The 20,338-nt window shown below is 47.2% G+C and overlaps 1 protein-coding gene across 7 annotated transcripts in view; it reads right to left on the bottom strand.

The window, feature by feature from the left end:
• PTPRS (protein tyrosine phosphatase receptor type S) overlaps positions 1-20,338 on the bottom strand; it is a 322,165-nt gene that overhangs the window by 149,418 nt on the left and 152,409 nt on the right. For all 7 annotated transcript variants that reach the window (XM_053372614.1, XM_053372613.1, XM_053372616.1 and 4 more), the window contains exons 3-4: positions 18,856-19,001; positions 13,528-13,669 (exon numbers count right to left, since the gene is read on the bottom strand). In XM_053372614.1, the coding sequence (XP_053228589.1) occupies positions 13,528-13,669; positions 18,856-19,001 (288 nt within the window). The remainder of the gene's footprint in view (positions 1-13,527; positions 13,670-18,855; positions 19,002-20,338) is intronic.

Raw genomic sequence — 20,338 nt, 5'->3', positions numbered from 1 at the left:
CTTGCCGGTTCCTGCTCCAGGTGGATCACGTTTGGTCAAAACACTCCACTATGACCTGTCCATCTTGGGTGGCCCTGCATGGCATGGCTCATAGCTTCTCTGAGTTATTCAAGCCCCTTCACCACGGCAAGGCAGTAATCCATGAAGGAACAAAGGTCAACAAATGCCAACAAAGGTCCGTATAGTTAAAGCCATGGTTTTCCCAGTAGTGATGTACGGAAGTGAGAGCTGGACCATAAAGAAGGCTGATTGCCGAAGAATGGATGCTTTTGAATTCTGGTGCTGGAGGAGACTCTTGAGAGTCCCATGGACTGCAAGAAGATCAAAGCTCTCCATTCTGAAGGAAATCAGCCCTGAGTGCTCACTGGAAGGACAGATCCTGAAGCTGAGGCTCCAAGACTTTGGCCACCTCATGAGAAGAGAAGACTCCCTGGAAAAGGCCCTGATGTTGGGAAAGATGGAGGGCACAAGGAGAAGGGGACGACAGAGGACGAGATGGTGGGACAGTGTTCTCGAAGCTACCAGCATGAGTTTGACCAAGCTGCGGGAGGCAGTGGAAGACAGGAGGGCCTGGCGTGCTCTGGTCCAGGGGGTCACAAAGAGTCAGGCACAACTAAACAACAAAAACAACAGAGATGGATGGGGATGGTTTTTGACAAGTTCAGAGGCAGCGTTGGTGGCCGAACAGGCGGCGTGGGTGACCCGGAACCAGCCTCCAACAGGGGAAGCCTGTGCCTTGAACGCCTTCACGCAACGCAGGGCTGAACTGCAAAGAAAGCCGCGGTGGGCTCTAACTTGCATGGCTTTGAAAGGGGGTTAGACAATTGCATGGGGGAGAATAAGGATCCACTGTTGGGGGCTGCGATGCACCAGAATACCAGTTGCCTGCAGGCTGCAGGAGGAAAGAATTGCTCTTGTGCAGAGGTCAGCAAACTTTTTCAGCAGGGGGCCGGTCCACTATCCCTCAAACCTTGTGGGGGGGCCAGACCACACTTTGAAAAAAATAATAATAATGAACGGATTTCTATGTCCCACAAATAACCCAGAAATGCATTTTAAATAAAAGCACACATTCTGCTCATGTAAAAACACCAGGCAGGCTCCACAAATAACCCAGCGATGCATTTTAAATAAAAGGACATGTTCTACTCATGTAAAAACACCAGGCAGGACCCACAAATAACCCAGAGATGCATTTTAAATAAAAGGACACTTTCTACTCATGTGAAAACACACTGATTCCTGGACCGCCTGCAGGGTGGATTTAGAAGGCGATTGGGACAGATCCGGCCCCCGGGACTTAGTTTGCCTACCCACGCTCTTGTGCTCGGAACGCCTGGTTAGCCCCTGCGAGAACAGGATGCTGTAAAAGATGGACCCCCCCCCCCCCTCTGGCCTGATCCAGCACGCCTCTTCCTGCATTCTTATTTGGTGCATTCAAAGACTTGGCCTTGCGCTTGTGCAATCCTGCATTCCCTGCTTCAGTTGAAAGCACACATTGTGCCTTGGCAAAGTGAGGGGGCTGCTTTCAGGTCAGGCCTTTGGGGGGGTCTACGTTTGTCTTGGAACAGGTACAACGCAGACGTCAGTCGCCTCTCCTTGGGATGATGTCACCCCTACACGGCCACATCTGCAGGGCTTGGTCTTCTCTGTTTGCAGCAACCCTTCCCACAGGGTTCTCCCCCTTGCTGTGCAGCCCTTGTTGTCCGTCCGTCCGTCCGTCCCCGACTCTCCTTGCTGGAATCAGCCGCTTATTAAGTGAAAGTGCAAAGGTCTCCCAGGGACGCCGACAGCTGCGGCACTGCAGCTCTTTTAATAGGGTGCATTGAGAAACAAACGGAAAAGGACGATCCCACGCTAAGGATTGTTGAAAATAAAACTGCCGATATCATAACGCTGCTAAGCAAATCTGGGGGCAGCGGTGCTTGGAATACCGTGAAGCGTTCTGGTCGCCTTGGTCCAAAACGGGTATCGTGGAGTTGGGAAAAGGTTCAGGAAAGGGAAACCAGGCTCATAGAGTTGTAAAGTTGGAAGGGTCTCATCCAGTAGCCTGACCCGTTGCAATGTAAGAATCTTTTGCGCAGTGTGGGGATCAAACCCTCAACCCTGAGATTAAGAGTCTCGTGCTCCACCAACTGAAAATGATCAAGGGGATGGACCGATTCCCCTGCGAAGAGAGGTTGCTACCTCGCAGGGTTGTTGTCAGAAATATATGAGAAAAGGGAGAAGCAGGCACAAGCCACCTTGGGCTCCTTGGGGCAACAGGTGGGAAATAAATGCAATAATAATACAGTGGGACGCGGGTGGCGCTGTGGGTTAAACCACAGAGCCTAGGACTTGCCGATCAGAAGGTCGGCGGTTCGAATCCCCGCGACGGGGTGAGCTCCCGTTGCTCAGTCCCTGCTCCTGCCCACCTAGCAGTTCGAAAGCATGTCAAAGTGCAAATAGATAAATAGGTACCGCTCCGGCGGGAAGGTAAACGACATTTCCGTGCGCTGCTCTGGTTCGCCAGAAGCGGCTTAGTCCTGCTGGCCACATGACTCGGAAGCTGTACGCCGGCTCTCTCAGCCAATAAAGAGAGATGAGCGCCGCAACCCCAGAGTCGGTCACGACTGGACCTAATGGTCAGGGGTCCCTTTATCCTTTACCTTTAATACAGTGGACGCTCGGGTTGCGAACGTGATCCATGCAGGATGCACGTTCGCAACTTGCAACATTCGCAACCCGCAGCGGCGCGTCTGCGCAGGTTGCGATTCGGCGCGTCTGTGCATGTGCAAAGCGCAATTTAGCACTTTTGCGCATGCGCGACTGCCGAAACCCGGAAGTAACCCGTTCTGGTCCTTCTGGGTTTCGGCGGTCCGTAACCCGAAAAAACGCAACCTGAAGTGTCTGTAACCAGAGGTATGACTGTACAAATAATAAGCGGCCCTGATTTAAGGCAGCATCCAGTGTATTCCTGTTGGAAACCTTTGTTGAGAGGGCTACCCTAGGTAGTAGAGACGGCGGAGGTTTGGAGCAGGGAAAAGAGGGAAGAAAGAAAAGCACAAGGGGGGTTGGGGAGGCACAAAGAGTCAGGGAGGCTGTCCACACTCGCTCGCCTGCTCTTTGTGAAAAAGCAGAGGTTAATAGATTCAGTCTTTGTCCTTTTAACTCTCCCCAGCAGTTACAAATGCGTCCGGCACAAGGGAAAGGAGAAGTCGATCTTTGCGGCCCGAAAGCCAGAAACAGGTCAAAAGGATAACTTTGTCTGAGAAAAGGAATTGGGGGGGGGGAGAGAGAGTGGCTGCACAGAAGAATCTAGTGACACTTTCTGGACCCTCGATTCGATTGCAAACTGGCAACTCCGGGGCGAGCAATTAAAGCAGCCCTGGAGCTCTTACACCCCAGACTCGCTTCTTGAAAAAACTGGACTTCTGCGACAAGGAAAATGTGTGGTGAAGGGATTCGCTCATAGGTTCAGAGGATTGCAGAGTTGGGAGGGACCCGGGGGTCATCCAGCCCAACCCCTGCAAAGCAGGAATCTCAACGAAAGCATCTGTGGCTGATGGACTTCCAACCTTCAAGGAATAAGTTTTATGCTTTCTTTCTTCTTTCAGATCAGGATGAACTCCTCTTTTCTAGGGCGGCAAGTATTGTACTGCATCGTGCAAAACTCTCTAGGGAGAGTTACAGGTAGGTGGCCGTGTTGGTCTGCTGTAGTCGAAACAAAATAAAATAAATTCCTTCCAGCGGCACCTTGTTGTTTAGTCGTTTAGTCGTGTCCGACTCTTCGTGACCCCCTGGACCAGAGCACGCCAGGCACTCCTGTCTTCCACTGCCTCCCGCAGTTTGGTCAAACTCATGCTGGTAGCTTCGAGAACACTGTCCCACCATCTCGTCCTCTGTCGTCCCCTTCTCCTTGTGCCCTCCATCTTTCCCAGCATCAGGGTCTTTTACAGGGAGTCTTCTCTTCTCATGAGGTGGCCAAAGTATTGGAGCCTCAGCTTCAGGGTCTGTCCTTCCAGTGAGCACTCAGGGCTGATTTCCTTCAGAATGGATAGGTTGATCTTCTTGCAGTCCATGGGACTCTCAAGAGCCTCCTCCAGCAACACAATTCAAAAGCATCCATTCTTTGGCGATCAGCCTTCTTTATAGTCCAGCTCTCACTTCCATACATCACTACTGGGAAAACCAGAGCTTTAACTATACGGACCTTTGTCTTCAAGGTGATGTCTCTGCTTTTTAAGATGCTGTCTAGGTTTGTCATCGCTTTTCTCCCAAGAAGCAGGCGTCTTTTAATTTCGTGGCTGCTGTCACCATCTGCAGTGATCATGGAGCCCAAGAAAGTAAAATCTCTCACTGCCTCCATTTCTGCCCCTTCTATTTGCCAGGAGGTGATGGGACCAGTGACACCTGAGAGACCAACTAAGTTTGTTCTTGGTATGAGCTTTCGTGTGCATGCACACTTTTTCAGATACACTGAAACAGAAGTACCCAGACCCTTATATATAGTGAGAGGGTGGGGAGGGGTATTACTCAGAAGGTTGGTGGGAATGGGTGATTGGCTGATAGGTGTGGTAAACTTTTTAACGACTGCAATTGCTCTTACAGGAAAAATCAAGGGGTGAGATGGCTAAAAATAGCTTTATCGTGTATAATGAGATAAGAATCCAATGTCTCTATTCAGACCAGGTCTTTCCATGGTTTTAAGTTTGGTAATAAGTTGCAACTCAGCAATTTCTCTTTCCAATCTATTTCTGAAATTCTTTTGGAATAAGACAGCTACTTTGAGATCTTGTATAGAAGATTTTGCACAGCGAAGCCCTGGATGAAAGGTCATTGAATTGCAGTGTTGTAAGAGATCCGTATAGTTAAAGCTCTGGTTTTCCCAGTAGTGATGTATGGAAGCTGGACTATAAAGAAGGCTGATCGCCAAAGAATGGATGCTTTTGAATTGTGTTGCTGGAGGAGACTCTGGAGAGTCCCATGGACTGCAAGAAGATCAAACCTCTCCATTCTGAAGGAAATCAGCCCTGAGTGCTCACTGGAAGGACAGATCCTGAAGCTGAGGCTCCAGTACTTTGGCCACCTCATGAGAAGAGAAGACTCCCTGGAAAAGACCCTGATGTTGGGAAAGATGGAGGGCACAAGGAGAAGCGGACGACAGAGGATGAGATGGTGGGACAGTGTTCTTGAAGCTACCAATATGAGTTTGACCAAACTGCAGGAGGCGGTGGAAGACAGGAGTGCCTGGCGTGCTCTGGTCCAGGGGGTCATGAAGAGGCGGACATGACTAAACGACTAAACAACAACAACAAGGGATCCCAAAGAGTCATCTAGTCCAGCCCCCTGTAATGGAGGATTTATAGCTTAAGAATCCCTGACAGATGGCCAACCAACCTTTGTTTAAAAACTTCCAGCAAAGAAGAGTCCACCGCCTTTTGAGAGAGTCTGTTTCACCATGGAACAGCTCCTATGACCAGAAAGTTTGTCTTGATGTTGAGGCGGAATCTCATTATTTTGTAAATTGAAGCAATTGGTTCAAATCCTATCCTCCAGAGCAGGAGAATACAAGCATGCTCCCTCTTCCATGGGACAGCCCTTGAGATATTTGAAGACGTGCAGAGTTATGAAAAACTAAAGAATAAAGTGCGAGACTGGCTTCATTATTATCAAATAATGGAGGCATATAATCAGGACAAAAAAATTGGATTCCAGGTGGAAAAATCAAAATTGGAAACAGAACTGTTAGAGCCCAAAACTAAGATTTTGTCAAGGATGTATAACTTGCTGTTGAAATGGAATACTCAGGATGAAACGGTGAAATCTGCTATGATTAAGTGGGCACAAGATGTTGGACATAATATTATGTTCGCTGACTGGGAACAGTTATGGACCACAGGTATGAAGTTTACGGCATGTAATGCCTTAAGAGAGAATATTATGAAAATGATATACAGGTGGTACATGACCCCAGTCAAGCTGGCAAAAATTTATCACTTGCCCGATAACAAATGTTGGAAATGTAAAGAAACAGAAGGTACATTCTTTCACCTTTGGTGGACGTGCCCAAGGATTAAGGTTTTCTGGGAGATGATATATAATGAATTGAAAAAGGTATTTAAATATACCTTCTTAAAGAAACCAGAGGCCTTTCTTCTGGGCATAGTTGGCCAACAGGTGCTAAAGAAGGACAGAACTTTTTTTATGTATGCCACAACAGCAGCAAGAATACTTATCGCAAAGTATTGGAAGACACAAGACCTACCCACCCTGGAAGAATGGCAGATGAAGGACTATATGGAATTGGCAGAAATGACTGGCAGAATCAGAGACCAGGGAGAAGAGTCGGTGGAAGAAGATTGGAAGAAATTTAAAGACTATTTACAGAAATATTGCAAAATTAATGAATGTTAGAATGATGTTGGATTAAAAGTTATGTGGTTTTTAGCTATAATGCTATAAGGAGTATGAAAAAATGGACTATTAATAAGTAAAAATCTAATGTTACATTATTTTAAGATTAAAGATTAGGATAAGCAAAGAGGGGAAGGATTTGCTGAACTGACAAATTAAACTGGAATACAAAAAGGGAGGTTAGAGGAGGTCCGGAAATTAAGTAAATGAAAGAATGTAATGGAAAGATGGAACTGCTTTTTATTTGTATTTGTATTTTTCTTTTTTCATTTTGTAAAACTTTAATAAATATTTTATAAAAAAAAGAGATATTTGAAGACGACTACCCTATCCTGTGCGTCTCCTCTTTTCCAGGCTAAACATCCCCAACTGCTTCAACCGCTCCTCACAAGGCTTGGTTTCCAGACCCTTCACCATCTTTGTCCCCCTTGCTTTGACGCAGCATCTTCTAAACCAGGGGTCAGCAAACTTTTTCAGCAGGGGCCGGTCCACTATCCCTCAGACCTTGTGGGGGGCCGGACTAGATTTTGAAAAAATAAATGAACGAATTCCTATGCCCCACAAATAACGCAGAGATGCATTTTAAATAAAAGCACACATTCAACTCATGTAAAAACACCAGGCAGGCCCCACAAATACCCCAGAGGTGCATTTTAAATAAAAGGACACTTTCTACTCATGTAAAAACATGCTGATTCCTGGACCGTCCGCGGGCCGGAATGAGAAGGCGATTGGGCCGGATCCGGCCCCCGGGCCTTAGTCGGCCTACCCACCTTCTAAACTCCACGCAAACAAATTAACGATGCATGCTCACTAAACAAGCCACTGGTGTCTAATCTGCCTGGCAACAAATCAGGATAAATATGCTCAATTAACAGGTTGTCTAGAGGCGTCCAGTGTTGCAGCAGCTCACTCAGCCCCCAGCATTCCTGCTCAGCCACCCCAAGCTTGGGGTTCCTGCTGCCCCCACGCAACAGCTCCCAGCTCCCAGGGTGCAAATTCATGGAGGAAAGGACTTTTATTATTCTTACTCCCCACTCTCCAGTTCTGGCAGCGGGCCAGTGGGGGGTGGGGGGACGTAACGCCAGCAGGGTTTTTCCGGCTGGGTGGCCCCCTTTTTTTGCTAGCCGGAGAGAGCCATGGCAATTAGCACATCATCTAACGAAGCTCTGAGAGCCCAGCGAGGGGGTGTTGGCTGTGTTTGAACAGGGAAGCACTAGTCGGCCGCGTAATGAGCGTGCCAGCTGCTCGGTGGCAACCCCCCCTTGTCAGCCGCGTCCCTCCTCGGCTGACACTTTTGCCTGTTTGCCAGCCCCCAACGGGAGGACGAGACAAGGCAGGCTGCTTCGTGGGTCCCCAGCCCAGACGAGCGACAGCTGTGGAGCTTGCAGAGGCCCAGAGCTTGAACAGCTGCAGTTGCGGGGCAATTCCAGCCTTGCGTAATATATTCCCCACCCCCACCCCACTCTTTTGTATTTGTCACCAAAGAGGGCTCCCCCACGACGGCGTTAAGGATCCATTTAAAACAGTGCCCGCTATGTGATTTATTCGCTATCAGCGCTCCAGTACTTAATGTTCATTATTTGGGCTTGTTTGTTTTGCTACCTTGTTCTTTTCCCCAGTTGTTTTTTTTTGGGGGGGGGAGAGACTGCCTTTCCCCCGTTTTGTTGTTTTTTGCCATTGCTCACTCCTAGGAATGTGGGTTAAAAGGTAAAGGGACCCCTGACCATTAGGTCCAGTCGCGGACGACTCTGGAGTTGCGGCGCTCATCTCGCTTTATTGGCCGAGGGAGCCGGCGTACAGCTTCCAGGTCATGTGGCCAGCAGGACTAAGCCGCTTCTGGCGAACCAGAGCTGCGCATGGAAACACCGTTTACCTTCCCGCTGGAGTGGTACCTATTTATCTATTTGCACTTTGACGTGCTTTCGAACTGCTAGGTTGGCAGGAGCAGGGACCGAGCAACGGGAGATTAACTCACAGCGCCACCTGCGTCCCAGGAATGTGGGGAGAAGCCTTAAATAAGAGTCTAGGGTTGCATCTGGCGCAGCCATCTCGACTGCAGACCCGCAGATGTTAGCAGAGCTCTCTGTAGCGAATATGCAGACTGACAGCATGAAAGCTCATTGCTCTGAAGCACTTTTGATGCGGATGTCGGCTGCAGGCGGGATTCTGGCAGCTGAGCGATGGAAATATTTGGGGAAAAAATATGCATTTGTTGTTGTGGTTTCGGAACCTACGGATTTGGGCTACTGAGGAAAACATGCACATTTCTGGTCCCTTCTCAATTCTATGATTTTATTTCCTGTGCTTTGGACTCAAGATGCCCAACGTTGATCATCCACGCTAGCTCAGGAAATACGGAAGTTGTGATTAATATTGTTTTCCCATTTCTTCCCCCTTATTGTTTATTGTTTGTTTGCTTTTTATACAGTGGTACCTCAGCTTAAGTACCTAATTCGTTCCGGAGGTCCGTTCTTAACCTGAGACTGTTCTTAACCTGAAGCACCACTTTAGCTAATGGGGCCTCCCGCTGTCGCTGCACCGCCGGAGCCCGATTTCTGTTCTCATCCTGAAGCAAAGTTCTTAATCTGAAGCACTATTTCTGGGTTAGCAGAGTCTGTAACCTGAAGCGTATGTAACCTGAGGTTACACAAGCAGGCTTGCTCAAAGATTCAGATCTCTCAAGTGAGAGAGATTGATCAGGTATCTGATGTAACTTTTTGTTAGGGGATAGGTCCCCCTGACACACCTTTGAAAAAGTGGTCAGTTTTTGGCGATTTTAAGGAGGAAAGTCTGTGGGGAATGAGAAGTTAAACTCCAACTCTTATCTAAAAGAAGCCCTTGTTTTAATGATTATTTTTACTGTGTGTTTTTAATTCTGTTTAATGCATTTTATTTCGTAATGGATCCGGCTTCACGAATAAATATTACTCGTATTCATACATTGCATGACGTAATACTCCGCTACTGCGTTTTTGGGTTGTTAGTAATGGTAACGTTGGAAGCTGCCGTCTATTGACCTGGAGCAATTGCTTCATCTAGTGTTGTCTATACTGGCTGGCAGAAGCCCTCCAGTATTTCTGAGAGGGGTTCTCTCCCAGAGTTACTGGAATATCCCTGAACTTGGGGCCTTCTGCACTCCACAGATGAGCTACAGGCCTTGCCCTAAAGAGTCAATATCAATATAAGGAGCTACCTTATACGGCTTCAGACTTCTGGTCCACCTAGCCCAATATTGTCTACACGGTGTGCAGTCTACAATGACTGGCAGCTGCTCTCCAAGATTTCAAACAGGGGTCTTTCTCGGCCCTAGCTAGAGATGCTGAGGAGTGAACCTGGGAAAATCTGCGTGGAAAGAAGCTTTCTTTTTTTGGGGGGGGGGGTGTAGGGGATTCCAAAATTTGCAGAAATACAGCAACATCTTAAGTGTGAGTGTGTAGCCTTATTAGACTTTACCGATTGGTGGGGTCTGCGTTGCTCCCGGACTTTGGAACTGACAAGGCCATTCATTAGGCGTCACGGACTGATAAAGGAAAGAGCTTTGTTTATACAGCTGGGTTCCTGTTATACATTTGCTCAAGAGCTCAAGTTAATGGTTTTTAGCTAATGCACCCTTGGAGAAGGAAAAATGGGATTTTGGGGCCCGTTTTAGACTGACTGCGCAGTCAGATTTTAGATTTGGGAAACCCATTCCTTCAAGTGTAATCAAAACCTGCCCAATAAGGACTGAGCAATTCCCAGGTAGCCACAGAACTGAGAAAGGCAAAGCACATGGAATGGAGCATCTTGGAAAAGGAATGGCTGGCTGGCTGATGCTCTCAACAGGCTGATGCACTCTACACGACCACATTTTGCAGCGTAGTAGCAAATTGCTTTGGGGTGTGGCATGGGGAACAATTCGCCAATGAATGTGGGTGGCGCTGTGGGTTAAACCACAGAGCCTAGGACTTGCTGATCAGAAGGTTGGCGGTTCGAATCCCTGCGACGGGGTGAGTTCCCATTGCTCTTTCCCAGCTCCTGCCAACCTAGCAGTTCGAAAGCATGCCAGTGCAAGCAGATAAATAGGTACTGCTCCGGCGGGAAGGTAAACGGTGTTCCGTGCGCTTTGGTTTCCGTCACAGTGTCTTGTTGCGCCAGAAGCGGTTTAGTCCTGCTGGCTACATGACTCAGAAAGCTGTCTGTGGACAAACGCCAGCTCCCTCAGCCTGAAGGCAAGGTGAGTGCTGCAACCCCATAGTCGCCTTTGACTGAACTTAACCGTGCAGGGGTCCTTGACCTTTTATGAAGCTTTTGAAATTTCTGACAGCTGAAGCATTTTTTTCCCCTGACTTGAAAGAAGAGGGTCTGCTTCATTCGTATGAACCTTCCAAAAAAGTTTCGACTAGACTATACAGTCTAGGCAAACTAAGGCCCGGGCGCTGCATCTGGCCCAATCACCATCTAAATCCGGCCTGCGGACAGTCCAGGATCAGCGTGTTTTTACATGAGTAGATTGTGTACCCACACTGGAAGAATGGCAGACGAAGGTGATTGACTACATGGGATTGGCTGAGATGACTGGCAGAATCCGAGACCAAGGGAAAGAGACGGTGGAAGAAGACTGGAAGAAATTTAAAGTTTATCTTAAGAACTGTTGTAAAATTAATGAGTGCTAAAATGTTTTGAGTAATGTAAAATAGAATTGCAGCGATAAACAATTGGACATGGGAATAAGGATTTAAAGGAAGTGCCATAAGTAAATAAAATTAGAGGTTGCTGGAAAAATTTTAAAACAAGGATGCAGAAAAAGGAGGTATGGGGAAGTCGCTGAAAGAAGGTTTAAGGAAAAGAAGGTTAAGAAACTATACATGTTTATATGTGTGTTTGTTTTTGTATTGTTTTGTATTGTTATTTAATATGTGTTGGAAAATCAATAAAAATTTATTAAAAAAAAATTTATTACATGAGTAGATTGTGTCCTTTTATTTAAAATGCATCTCTGGGTTATTTGTGGGGCCTGCCTGGTGTTTTTACATGAGTAGAATGTGTGGTTTTATTTAAAATGCATCTCTGGGTTATTTGTGGGGCAAAATAACCCCCCCAAAAAACATAGTCCGGCCCCCCACAAGGTCTGAGGGACAGTGAACTGGCCCCCTGCTGAAAATGTTTGCTGACCCCTGGTCTAAGGTATACGAACTTGCTCTCTCGTCATCACTGCACCAGGCGTAATTGACTGAGCCCAACAACAGAGATGCGAGGGATTGATCCAGCCACTGGGCTGATTGGAAGAAGGCAAATTCAGCATGGCAGTCCCTGCAAACAATCCATGCAAGGAAGTTGTGACCAAACGATCCTGCAACAACTTACAGAGAGGAGTGGCAAAGTTATGCGCCCTCAGCGGATGCTGGTGTTAAAGGAGGGAGCTCAGAACAGTGAATTGTGCAGAGGGGGAAGGAGACTGAAGTTTTATTTTTTCAAATAATAATAAAATGTCATGTTTTGGGGAAGAGAAGTTCAGTGGCTGGGCAACTGGCGTGCCGGCAGAAGGGCCCAGATCCAGTCCTGTTTAAAATGATGAGATGTTCAGTGATGGAGGGCGGGGGGGGGGGGGAGAGAGAATCCCTCTCTCGGCCCGATACCCTAGAGACACGCTGTCAGTCAGAATTAAGAGCAATATCGGGGGAGACGGTCTATCGCAGTAAAAGAGCTTGCTGTGCTCTTAACAAGAAGAAGGGTAATATTTCATTTTCCCAGAAACCATCACAAACAACTGGAAACGCAGCGAAGACATATCTGTCGCCCTCCAATCCCAGCCCCTTGAGACGCCGTTAAGATAAAGCGGTGCTTCGCCTGATACGGAAACTTCTCCCTGCTTAACTCCCGACAGCGGAGATCCTCGTCAAAGTGACACCTTGACCTTGCCACTCACTGGGAGAGGCAGAAGGCTATGGAGAACAACGTGTTGGCATCGCAGAACAAGGACTTGGGGGCCTCTTGCTGAGCTGCAGGAACGCCACCTGCTCCTTTGCAAAGCGGAGCGGCATTTGGTTGAATGTACGGGAGCAACAATAGGGGTTGGCGCTGTGGTCTAAACCACTGAGCCTCTTGGGCTTGCCAATCAGAAGGTTGGCGGTTCGAATCCCCGCCACGGGGTGAGCTCTCGTTGCTCGGTCCCAGCTCCTGCCAACCTAGCAGTTCGAAAGCACGTCAAAGTGCAAGTAGATAAATAGGTACCGCTCCGGCAGGAAGGTAAACAACGTTTCTGTGCACTGCTATGGTTTTGCCAGAAGTGGCTTAGTCCTGCTGGCCACATGACCCGGAAAAACTGTCTGCGGACAAACGCCGGCTCCCTCGGCCTGTAAAGTGAGATGAGCGTCGCAACCCCAGAGTCATCCGCGACTGGACTTAACCATTAGGTCCAGTCGTGGCCGACTCTGTCGGTTGCGGCGCTCATCTCACTTTCTTGGCCAAGGGAGCAGGCATACAGCTTCCAGGTCATGTGACCAGCATGACTGAGCTGCTTCTGGCGAACCAGAGCAGCGCACGGAAACGCCGTTTACCTTCCTGCCAGAGCAGTACCTATTTACCTCCTTGCACTTTGACGTGCTTTTGAATTGCTAGGTTGGCAGGAGCAGGGACTGAGCAACGGGAGCTCACCCCGTCGTGGGGATTCGAACCGCTGACCTTCTGATCGGCAAGTCCTAGGCTCTGTGGTTTAATCCACAGCGCCTTACCTTTACCTTTTTTTTATGGGAGCAAGAGGAAGTGAAAGGTGTTCCCTTGTTGAGAAAACAATGAGGAGGTGCAGAACTTCTGCTGCTATTATTATTATTATTATTATTATTAGACATGGACTTAAGGCAGTTTTCAGCTAAAAATAAGAACAGCTGGCGACATGGGGGAAATCATTAAAAAACAATTAAACATGGATAGAGTTAAGTCTACCTATTAAAAGCATACAGACAATTGCATTAAAAAAGTCACAGCACCAGCCCTTGCCTTAAAAGAACTCAGTCCGCTGGAATTTTCTACTGGCAAATCCAACGCACATTCAACTTGCCCTGCAGAGCTTTATCCCAGATAAGCAGCCTTGGAATATTGGACAGACAAGACACCAAGCAATGAAAGATCTGCCCCATCGCAGGAATTTACCTCTCAGGACAGTCAGTTTGGCGTTGACGGTGATCTCTGCCACGGAGTTCTGAGCAACGCATTCGTAAATGTTTTCGTCCCTGGGGGTGCGGAGGGGCTGGATCCTCAGGACAGCGCCGGCCCCTTCGTCAAACTCAATCGTCTGAGACGGGGAGAGGAGAAGAAAGTAAGTGTTAAAAGGCTAAGGAGTTTTCAGGGAGGGGTTGCTGTTAGCAGAGCACATCTCCAAGTCCCTGATCCCCCCTTCCCGTATTTTGTTGTCTCAGACTCAAAGGAAAGAACACTGTACAGTCGTACCTTGGTTTTCAAATAGCTTAATTCTTGAAGGTTTTGGCTCCCCAACGGCGCAAACCCGGAACTGTTCCGGTTTACGAACTACTTTTGGAAGTTGAACATCAGGCGGGGCTACCGATTGGCTGCAGGAGCTTCCTGCAGCCAATCAGAAGCCGTGCTTTGGTTTCTGAATGTTTTGGAAGTCGAATGGACTTCTGGAACAGATTCCGTTCGACTTCCAAGGTACGACTGTATTTTAAAACTGAGGGTACAATGATAACAGTCATGCAGAAGATGCAATTTTGAGTCAACCATTGTTCTCTCTCTGACACCCCCCTCCGACACCCCATCTTTCTCTTTTTTTATTTATGATTTTCAGTTTTATACATTTCAATAATTTTACAATCATTTTAACATTTCAAAACTCGACTTCCTCCCCCCTCTTTCTGCGGTTCCTTAAATTTATTTTTAATATTTTCTGCATATCCAAATGAACTTAAATTTGCTCATTTATTCACCTACTTTAAATAGATACTCTTATAAAACTGCAGGTTATTGCAACAACCCCACCAAGGTTCTTATCTGTTTACAGTTTGTTTGTAAATGTTCAATAAACCATTTCCATTATTTTATAAAAAGCTCGTCATCTTGATTTCTTATTCTTCAGGTAAGTTTCGCCATTTCTGCATTTTCCATGAGTTTTCACATCCACTCTTCTTTCGCTGGGGCTTCTTCTTCTTTCCATTTTTGGGCAAGTAACATTCTTGCAGCTGTGGTTGCATGCATGAATAAATTGCTATAGAGTTTGGGTAGTTCAGTCCCTATAATTCCCAAAAGGAAAGCTTCTGGGTTTTTTCTTTTACAAACGATATTTTAAACATCTTTTTCAATTCATTATATATCATTTCCCAGTATACAGCATATGATAAAAAGAACTTTCTTTCTCTTTACATTTCCAACACTCATTTGATTTGTATTTACCGTATTTTCCGCTCTATAGGACGCAACCGACCATAGGACGCACATTGTTTTAGAGGGGGAGAACAAGAAAAGAAATCCCCCCCTCTCTGCTCAGCGCCCCTTCAGCGAAGCAGCAAGAGAAATGGACCCCCTTCCATTTCTCCTCCCGCTTGGCTGAAGGGGCGCTGCGCAGCTCTCCCTCTCTGCTGAAGCCAGGAGTCTTGCTCCCCCAGCTTCAGCAAAAGGAACCCGAAGCCTTCGGAGCGCAGCGCGAGTTCCCGCTACGCTCTGCAGGCTTCGGGTTCCTTTTGCTGAAGCCGGGAGAGCAAGACTCCCCTGGCTTCAGCGAAAGAAACCTGAAGCCTGCAGAGTGCAGCGGGAACTCGCGCTGCGCTCCGAAGTCTTCAGGTGGCTATCCCTGAAGCCTGGAGAGCGAGAGGGGTCGGTGCGCACTGACTCCTCTGGCTCTCTAGGCTTCAGCGAAAGCAACGCGAAGCCTCCGGAGCGCAGAGGGAGCGCTCCCTCCGTGCTCCGGAGGCTTCGCGTTGCTTTCGCTGAAGACAAGGAGCCTGCATTCGCTCCATAGGATGCACACACATTTCCCCTTATTTATTTATTTTCAAATAATTTTTATTGAATGTTTTTATGTTACAAAAAATAATACAGCCATACTACCACTAAATATAATTCAGAAATAAAAATTGCATACATCAATATTTAGTTTATTTGCTATTTACCGTCTTATTTCCTCCCAAACATTGCATACAGCAACACACATATGTGCAGACACCAACACACCCACACCCACATAGAAAATGATAATAATGATAGTAAATATTTTTTCCCTTTTTATCTTCCAAAGTCTTTCCTTCAACTTTGACTTCCTGTCAAGTCCCTTTGCATATGTTTTATCTTACATTCGAATGTACACAAAACAATAAACCTTTCTATATAACTTTTCTAATACATTCTGAAAACATAATAAATCCTTAATTGTAGTCCACCTCCTTTTAGTTCCTTTATCACTCGAATGCTAGCACGGAGTCAAAACTATTATTGTATTTTTGAACATATTTTTTATAAACATCCCATTTTTCCGCTAATTTTTGCTTTGAGTTTCCTCTGAGTTTACTAGTCAGTTGAGCCATCTCCACCAATTCCTGTAATTTGATTTGCCAATCTGTTATTTTTGGAGCCTCGTGATCTTGCCATCCCTTGGCCACAGGTATACGAGCCGCTGTGGTTGCATACAAAAATACCTCTCTCAGATTTTTTGGGATCTCTTTATCTAAAATACTTAATAGAAATGCCTCTGGTTTTTTTAGTAAAAGTTATCCCCATCATCTTTTTTAATTCATCGCATATTTCCCCCCAGAAAATCTAAATCTTTCCACACGTCCACCACATGTGGATCATGTCACCGTTATTTCCCCTTAATTTTTGGAGGGGAAAAAGTGCGTCCTATAGAGCGAAAAATACGGTATACATTTTTTGCCAATTTCTTTCTTTCTCTGTCACCCCTTCTCCCCCCAATCTCCCTCCCCACTCAGCAGCCTTCCAGAGGAAGAGCGACGCTTTCAAGATGTCTCAACGGACTGACTACAGAGAGCCTTTTGAAACCAGGCTGAGAGTTGCAGGTTGCGCTTAAAACGACGGGAGAGAAATCTGTTGCATGCGTACGTTGTCAAAAACAGGGACTAAAATCACATCACTCTCACACACATACACACTTCACACTGCCCTTCCTCTGAGTCCATCAGACAGAAAAAACAACAACCTAGCGACAGATTTGCCATTTGGATTTCCTATTTCCTCCACCGCACGACAGCTATTTTGTGCAGGGGATGAAAACCCTTCTCCCTCCTGAGCTTGCGCATAGAGAAACATCTGAAGAGACATAAAGGATTTTGCACTGGGGTGGGTGGGAGAGGGGCACAGAACAAAACACACTGGAGATGCCGAAAGGACGCTTAAAAAAATTTAAGCGGCATTTCCATCTCAAACAACACTTTGAGGGACTAAAGATTGCACACGCACGATTTTATCCTACCGGTCCTCCCAAAAGGGCGCACTGCTGTTGCTCAACCCCCTTCCCACTTTACAGTCATACATAAATACACTTCAGGTTGAGCGCTTTCGGGTTGCGCTCTGCGGAGACCCCGAAGTAACGGAGCGTGTTACTTCTGGGTTTCCCCGCTCGCGCATGCGCAGACGGTCAAAATGACATCACGCGCATGCGTGGACGCGGTGGAACACGACCCGCGCACGCGCAGATGCGCTGTTGTGTCTTACGTTCTGTTCAAGATGCGAACGGGGCTCCGGGAACAGATCATGTTCACATCCCGAGGTACCACTGTATCTTCTCAGCGAGGCTGAGAGACGGCAACTGGCTGAAGGACACCCAGTTTGTTTCCCCGGGATTCGAACCTGGCTCCCAGTTCCTCTCCCGACAACCCGTCCCTCCCTCCTGCCCCCCTCCCCAACTGATGATGATCCATTAATTGCATTTATATCCCCATCTTCGCTCCGAGGAGCTCAATGTGATATATGTGGTTCTCTCCCCCTCCTCGTTTTATTCTCACAACCCTTTGAGGTGGAGAGACTGTGGTCATCCTGTGAGCTTCACGTGGCCAAGCAGGGATTTCAACCCTGGTCCTCCTCCAACACACTAAGCACTGATTTATAAATCACCTCCTAAACATAATCTAAACCAGGAATGTCCAAAGTCTGTTTCGGGGGGCCTAATCCAGCTTTTATCCAGCCCCTGAAAAGCGGAACAACTTCAATCCTAAAAAAAGGTCAACAACTTCGGTTGGCCCTCACGCATAATAATAATAATAATAATAATATAATAATAATAATAATAATAATAATAATAATAATAATAATAATAATTTATTTATACCCCACCCATCTGGCTGGGCTTCCCCAGCCACTCTGGGTGGCTTCCAACACAATATTAAAAGACAGTAATGCCTCAAACATTAAAAGCTTCCCTAAACAGGGCTGCCTTCAGATGTTGTCTAAAAGTCTGGTAGTTGTTGTTCATGTTCACTTCATCAAATCTGGCCCTCTTTGAAAAAAATTTGGGCACCCCTGATCTAAAGACCCTTGAGAACATTCTTAAAACAGATGTGTTTGAAGCAACACTAGAGCCCTAAATGCTCCCATGTCAAGATCTAATTTTTTTTCCATCGCGGGGGTTGGACTAGATGACCCCGGGGTGCCTTCCGACTCCAGGATGCTATGATGCCCTTATTTTCTCCCCTGTAAAGGCAGGACGCGGGTGGCGCTGTGGGTAAAAGCCTCAGCGCCTAGGGCTTGCCCATCGAAAGGTCGAATCCCCGCGGCGGGGTGCGCTCCCGCTGCTCGGTCCCAGCGCCTGCCAACCTAGCAGTTTGAAAGCACCCCCAGGTGCAAGTAGATAAATAGGGACCGCTTACTAGCAGGAAGGTAAACGGCGTTTCCGTGTGCGGCTCTGGCTCGCCAGATGCAGCTTTGTCACGCTGGCCACGTGACCCGGAAGTGTCTCCGGACAGCGCTGGCCCCCGGCCTCTTGAGTGAGATGGGCGCACAACCCTAGAGTCTGGCAAGACTGGCCCGTACGGGCAGGGGTTGTTGTTGTTTAGTCGTGTCCGACTCTTCGTGACCCCCTGGACCAGAGCACGCCAGGCACCTCTGTCTTTCACTGCCTCCCGCAGTTTGGACAGACTCATGTTTGTAGCTTCGAGAACGCTGTCCAACCATCTCGTCCTCTGTCGCCCCCTTCTCCTTGTGCCCTCCATCTTTCCCAGCATCAGTGTCTTCTCCAGGGAGTCTTCTCTTCTCATGAGGTGGCCAAAGTCTTGGAGCCTCAGCTTCAGGATCTGTCCTTCCAGTGAGCACTCAGGGCTGATTTCCTTCAGAATGGAGAGGTTTGATCTTCTTGCAGTCCATGGGACTCTCAAGAGTCTCCTCCAGCACCAGAATTCAAAAGCATCAATTCTTCGGCGATCAGCCTTCTTTATGGTCCAGCTCTCATGGACAAAGACAACAGGCATATAAAAGTTATGACAGGCAGGGGTACCTTTACCTTTAAAGGCAGGAGACGCTTACCTCAAACCTCTGGGAGTTCACTTTCTTCCCCTTCTTGTTCCAGGTGACGCGGGGCTTGGGGTCTCCCCTCGCTTGGCAGACGAAGGATGCCACTCCTCCAGAGACCCCAATCTGGTCCACAGGATTCTTGATGAACTCGGGGGGACCTTTATGTGCAAGAAACAGAAAGGGGTGCGGGGAGGAGGGAGGGAGAGAATATTGAATAACTTGAAATATTTCACAAATGATGAATAAAGAAAGAGTCAAAATGTACGGATTTGAAAAACAAATTTGTAAGCTTTCAAAAACCAGCAAAGCTAAGGTTTGCTGCTTCGCTCTTTAACTATTAGTTTGCCTTATTGCACACCTGTTTAAGCATTTTGCAGCATATATGTGTGCCGAGGAAGGCTGTCAAGGGTCTGGAAATTAAGACACATGCTGAATTGCGGAGGGAATTAGGTACCGTATTTTTCGCTCTATAAGACGCACCAGATCACAAGACGCACCTAGTTTTTGGAGTAGGAAAACAGGGAAAAAAAATTCTGAATCTCAGAAGCCAGAACAGCAAGAGGGATCGCTGCGCAGTGAAAGCAGAAATCCCTCTTGCTGTTCTGGCTTCTGGGATAGCTGCGCAGCCTGCAGTCGCTCCATAAGACGCACACACATTTCCCCTTACTTTTTAAGAGGGGAAAAAGTGAGTCTTATAGAGCAAAAAATACGGTATGTTTAGACTGGAAAAGAGGAAACCGAGAGGAGATAGGATAGCAATCTTCAGATATCTCTGTCATATGGAGGATGGAGAAGTCTTGCTTTCTCCTGCTCTGGAGGGTAGGACTCGAACTCAGGGCTTCACGTTACAAGGAATGAGATTCCGACTAAACATCAGGAAGAACTTTCTGACAGTAAGAGCTGTTAAGACTGTGGAACGGTCTCCCTTAGGAGGTTGTGGACTCTCCTTCCTTGGAGGTTTTTAAGCAGTGTTTGGATAATAATAACGACAACAACAATAATTTATTATTTATACCCCGCCCCTCTGGCTGGGTTTCCCCAGCCACTCTGGGCAGCTTCCAACAAAATATTAAAATACTGTCATACATCACACATTAAAAGCTTCCCTAAACAGGGCTGCCTTCAGATGTCTTCTAAAAATCTGGTAGTTGTTGTTCTCTTTGACATCTGATGGGAGGGCGTTCCACAGGGCGGGTGCCACCACCGAGAAGGCCCTTTGCCTGGTTCCCTGTAACTTGGCTTCTCGCAGCGAGGGAACCACCAGAAGGCCCTCTGTCATGGATGCTTTAGTTGAGATTCCTTCATTGTAGGGGGTTAGACTAGATGACTTGTGGGATCCCTTTCAACTGTACGATTCTATGAATATTGCAGAGCTATGTGGGTTTAACATCCTATTATTTATAACAGATACGATGGGTGAAATGTGAAATTGATGCCCCTCTCCCTTACAATAGGGACGCGGGTGGCACTGTGGTCTAAACTACTGAGCCTCTTG

Source organism: Podarcis raffonei, chromosome 18 (assembly GCF_027172205.1).
Source record: "Podarcis raffonei isolate rPodRaf1 chromosome 18, rPodRaf1.pri, whole genome shotgun sequence".
NCBI classification, from domain to species: domain Eukaryota; kingdom Metazoa; phylum Chordata; class Lepidosauria; order Squamata; family Lacertidae; genus Podarcis; species Podarcis raffonei.
The sequence above is the reverse complement of the archived record's forward strand: the minus strand, read 5'-3'. Positions and strand labels throughout refer to the sequence as shown.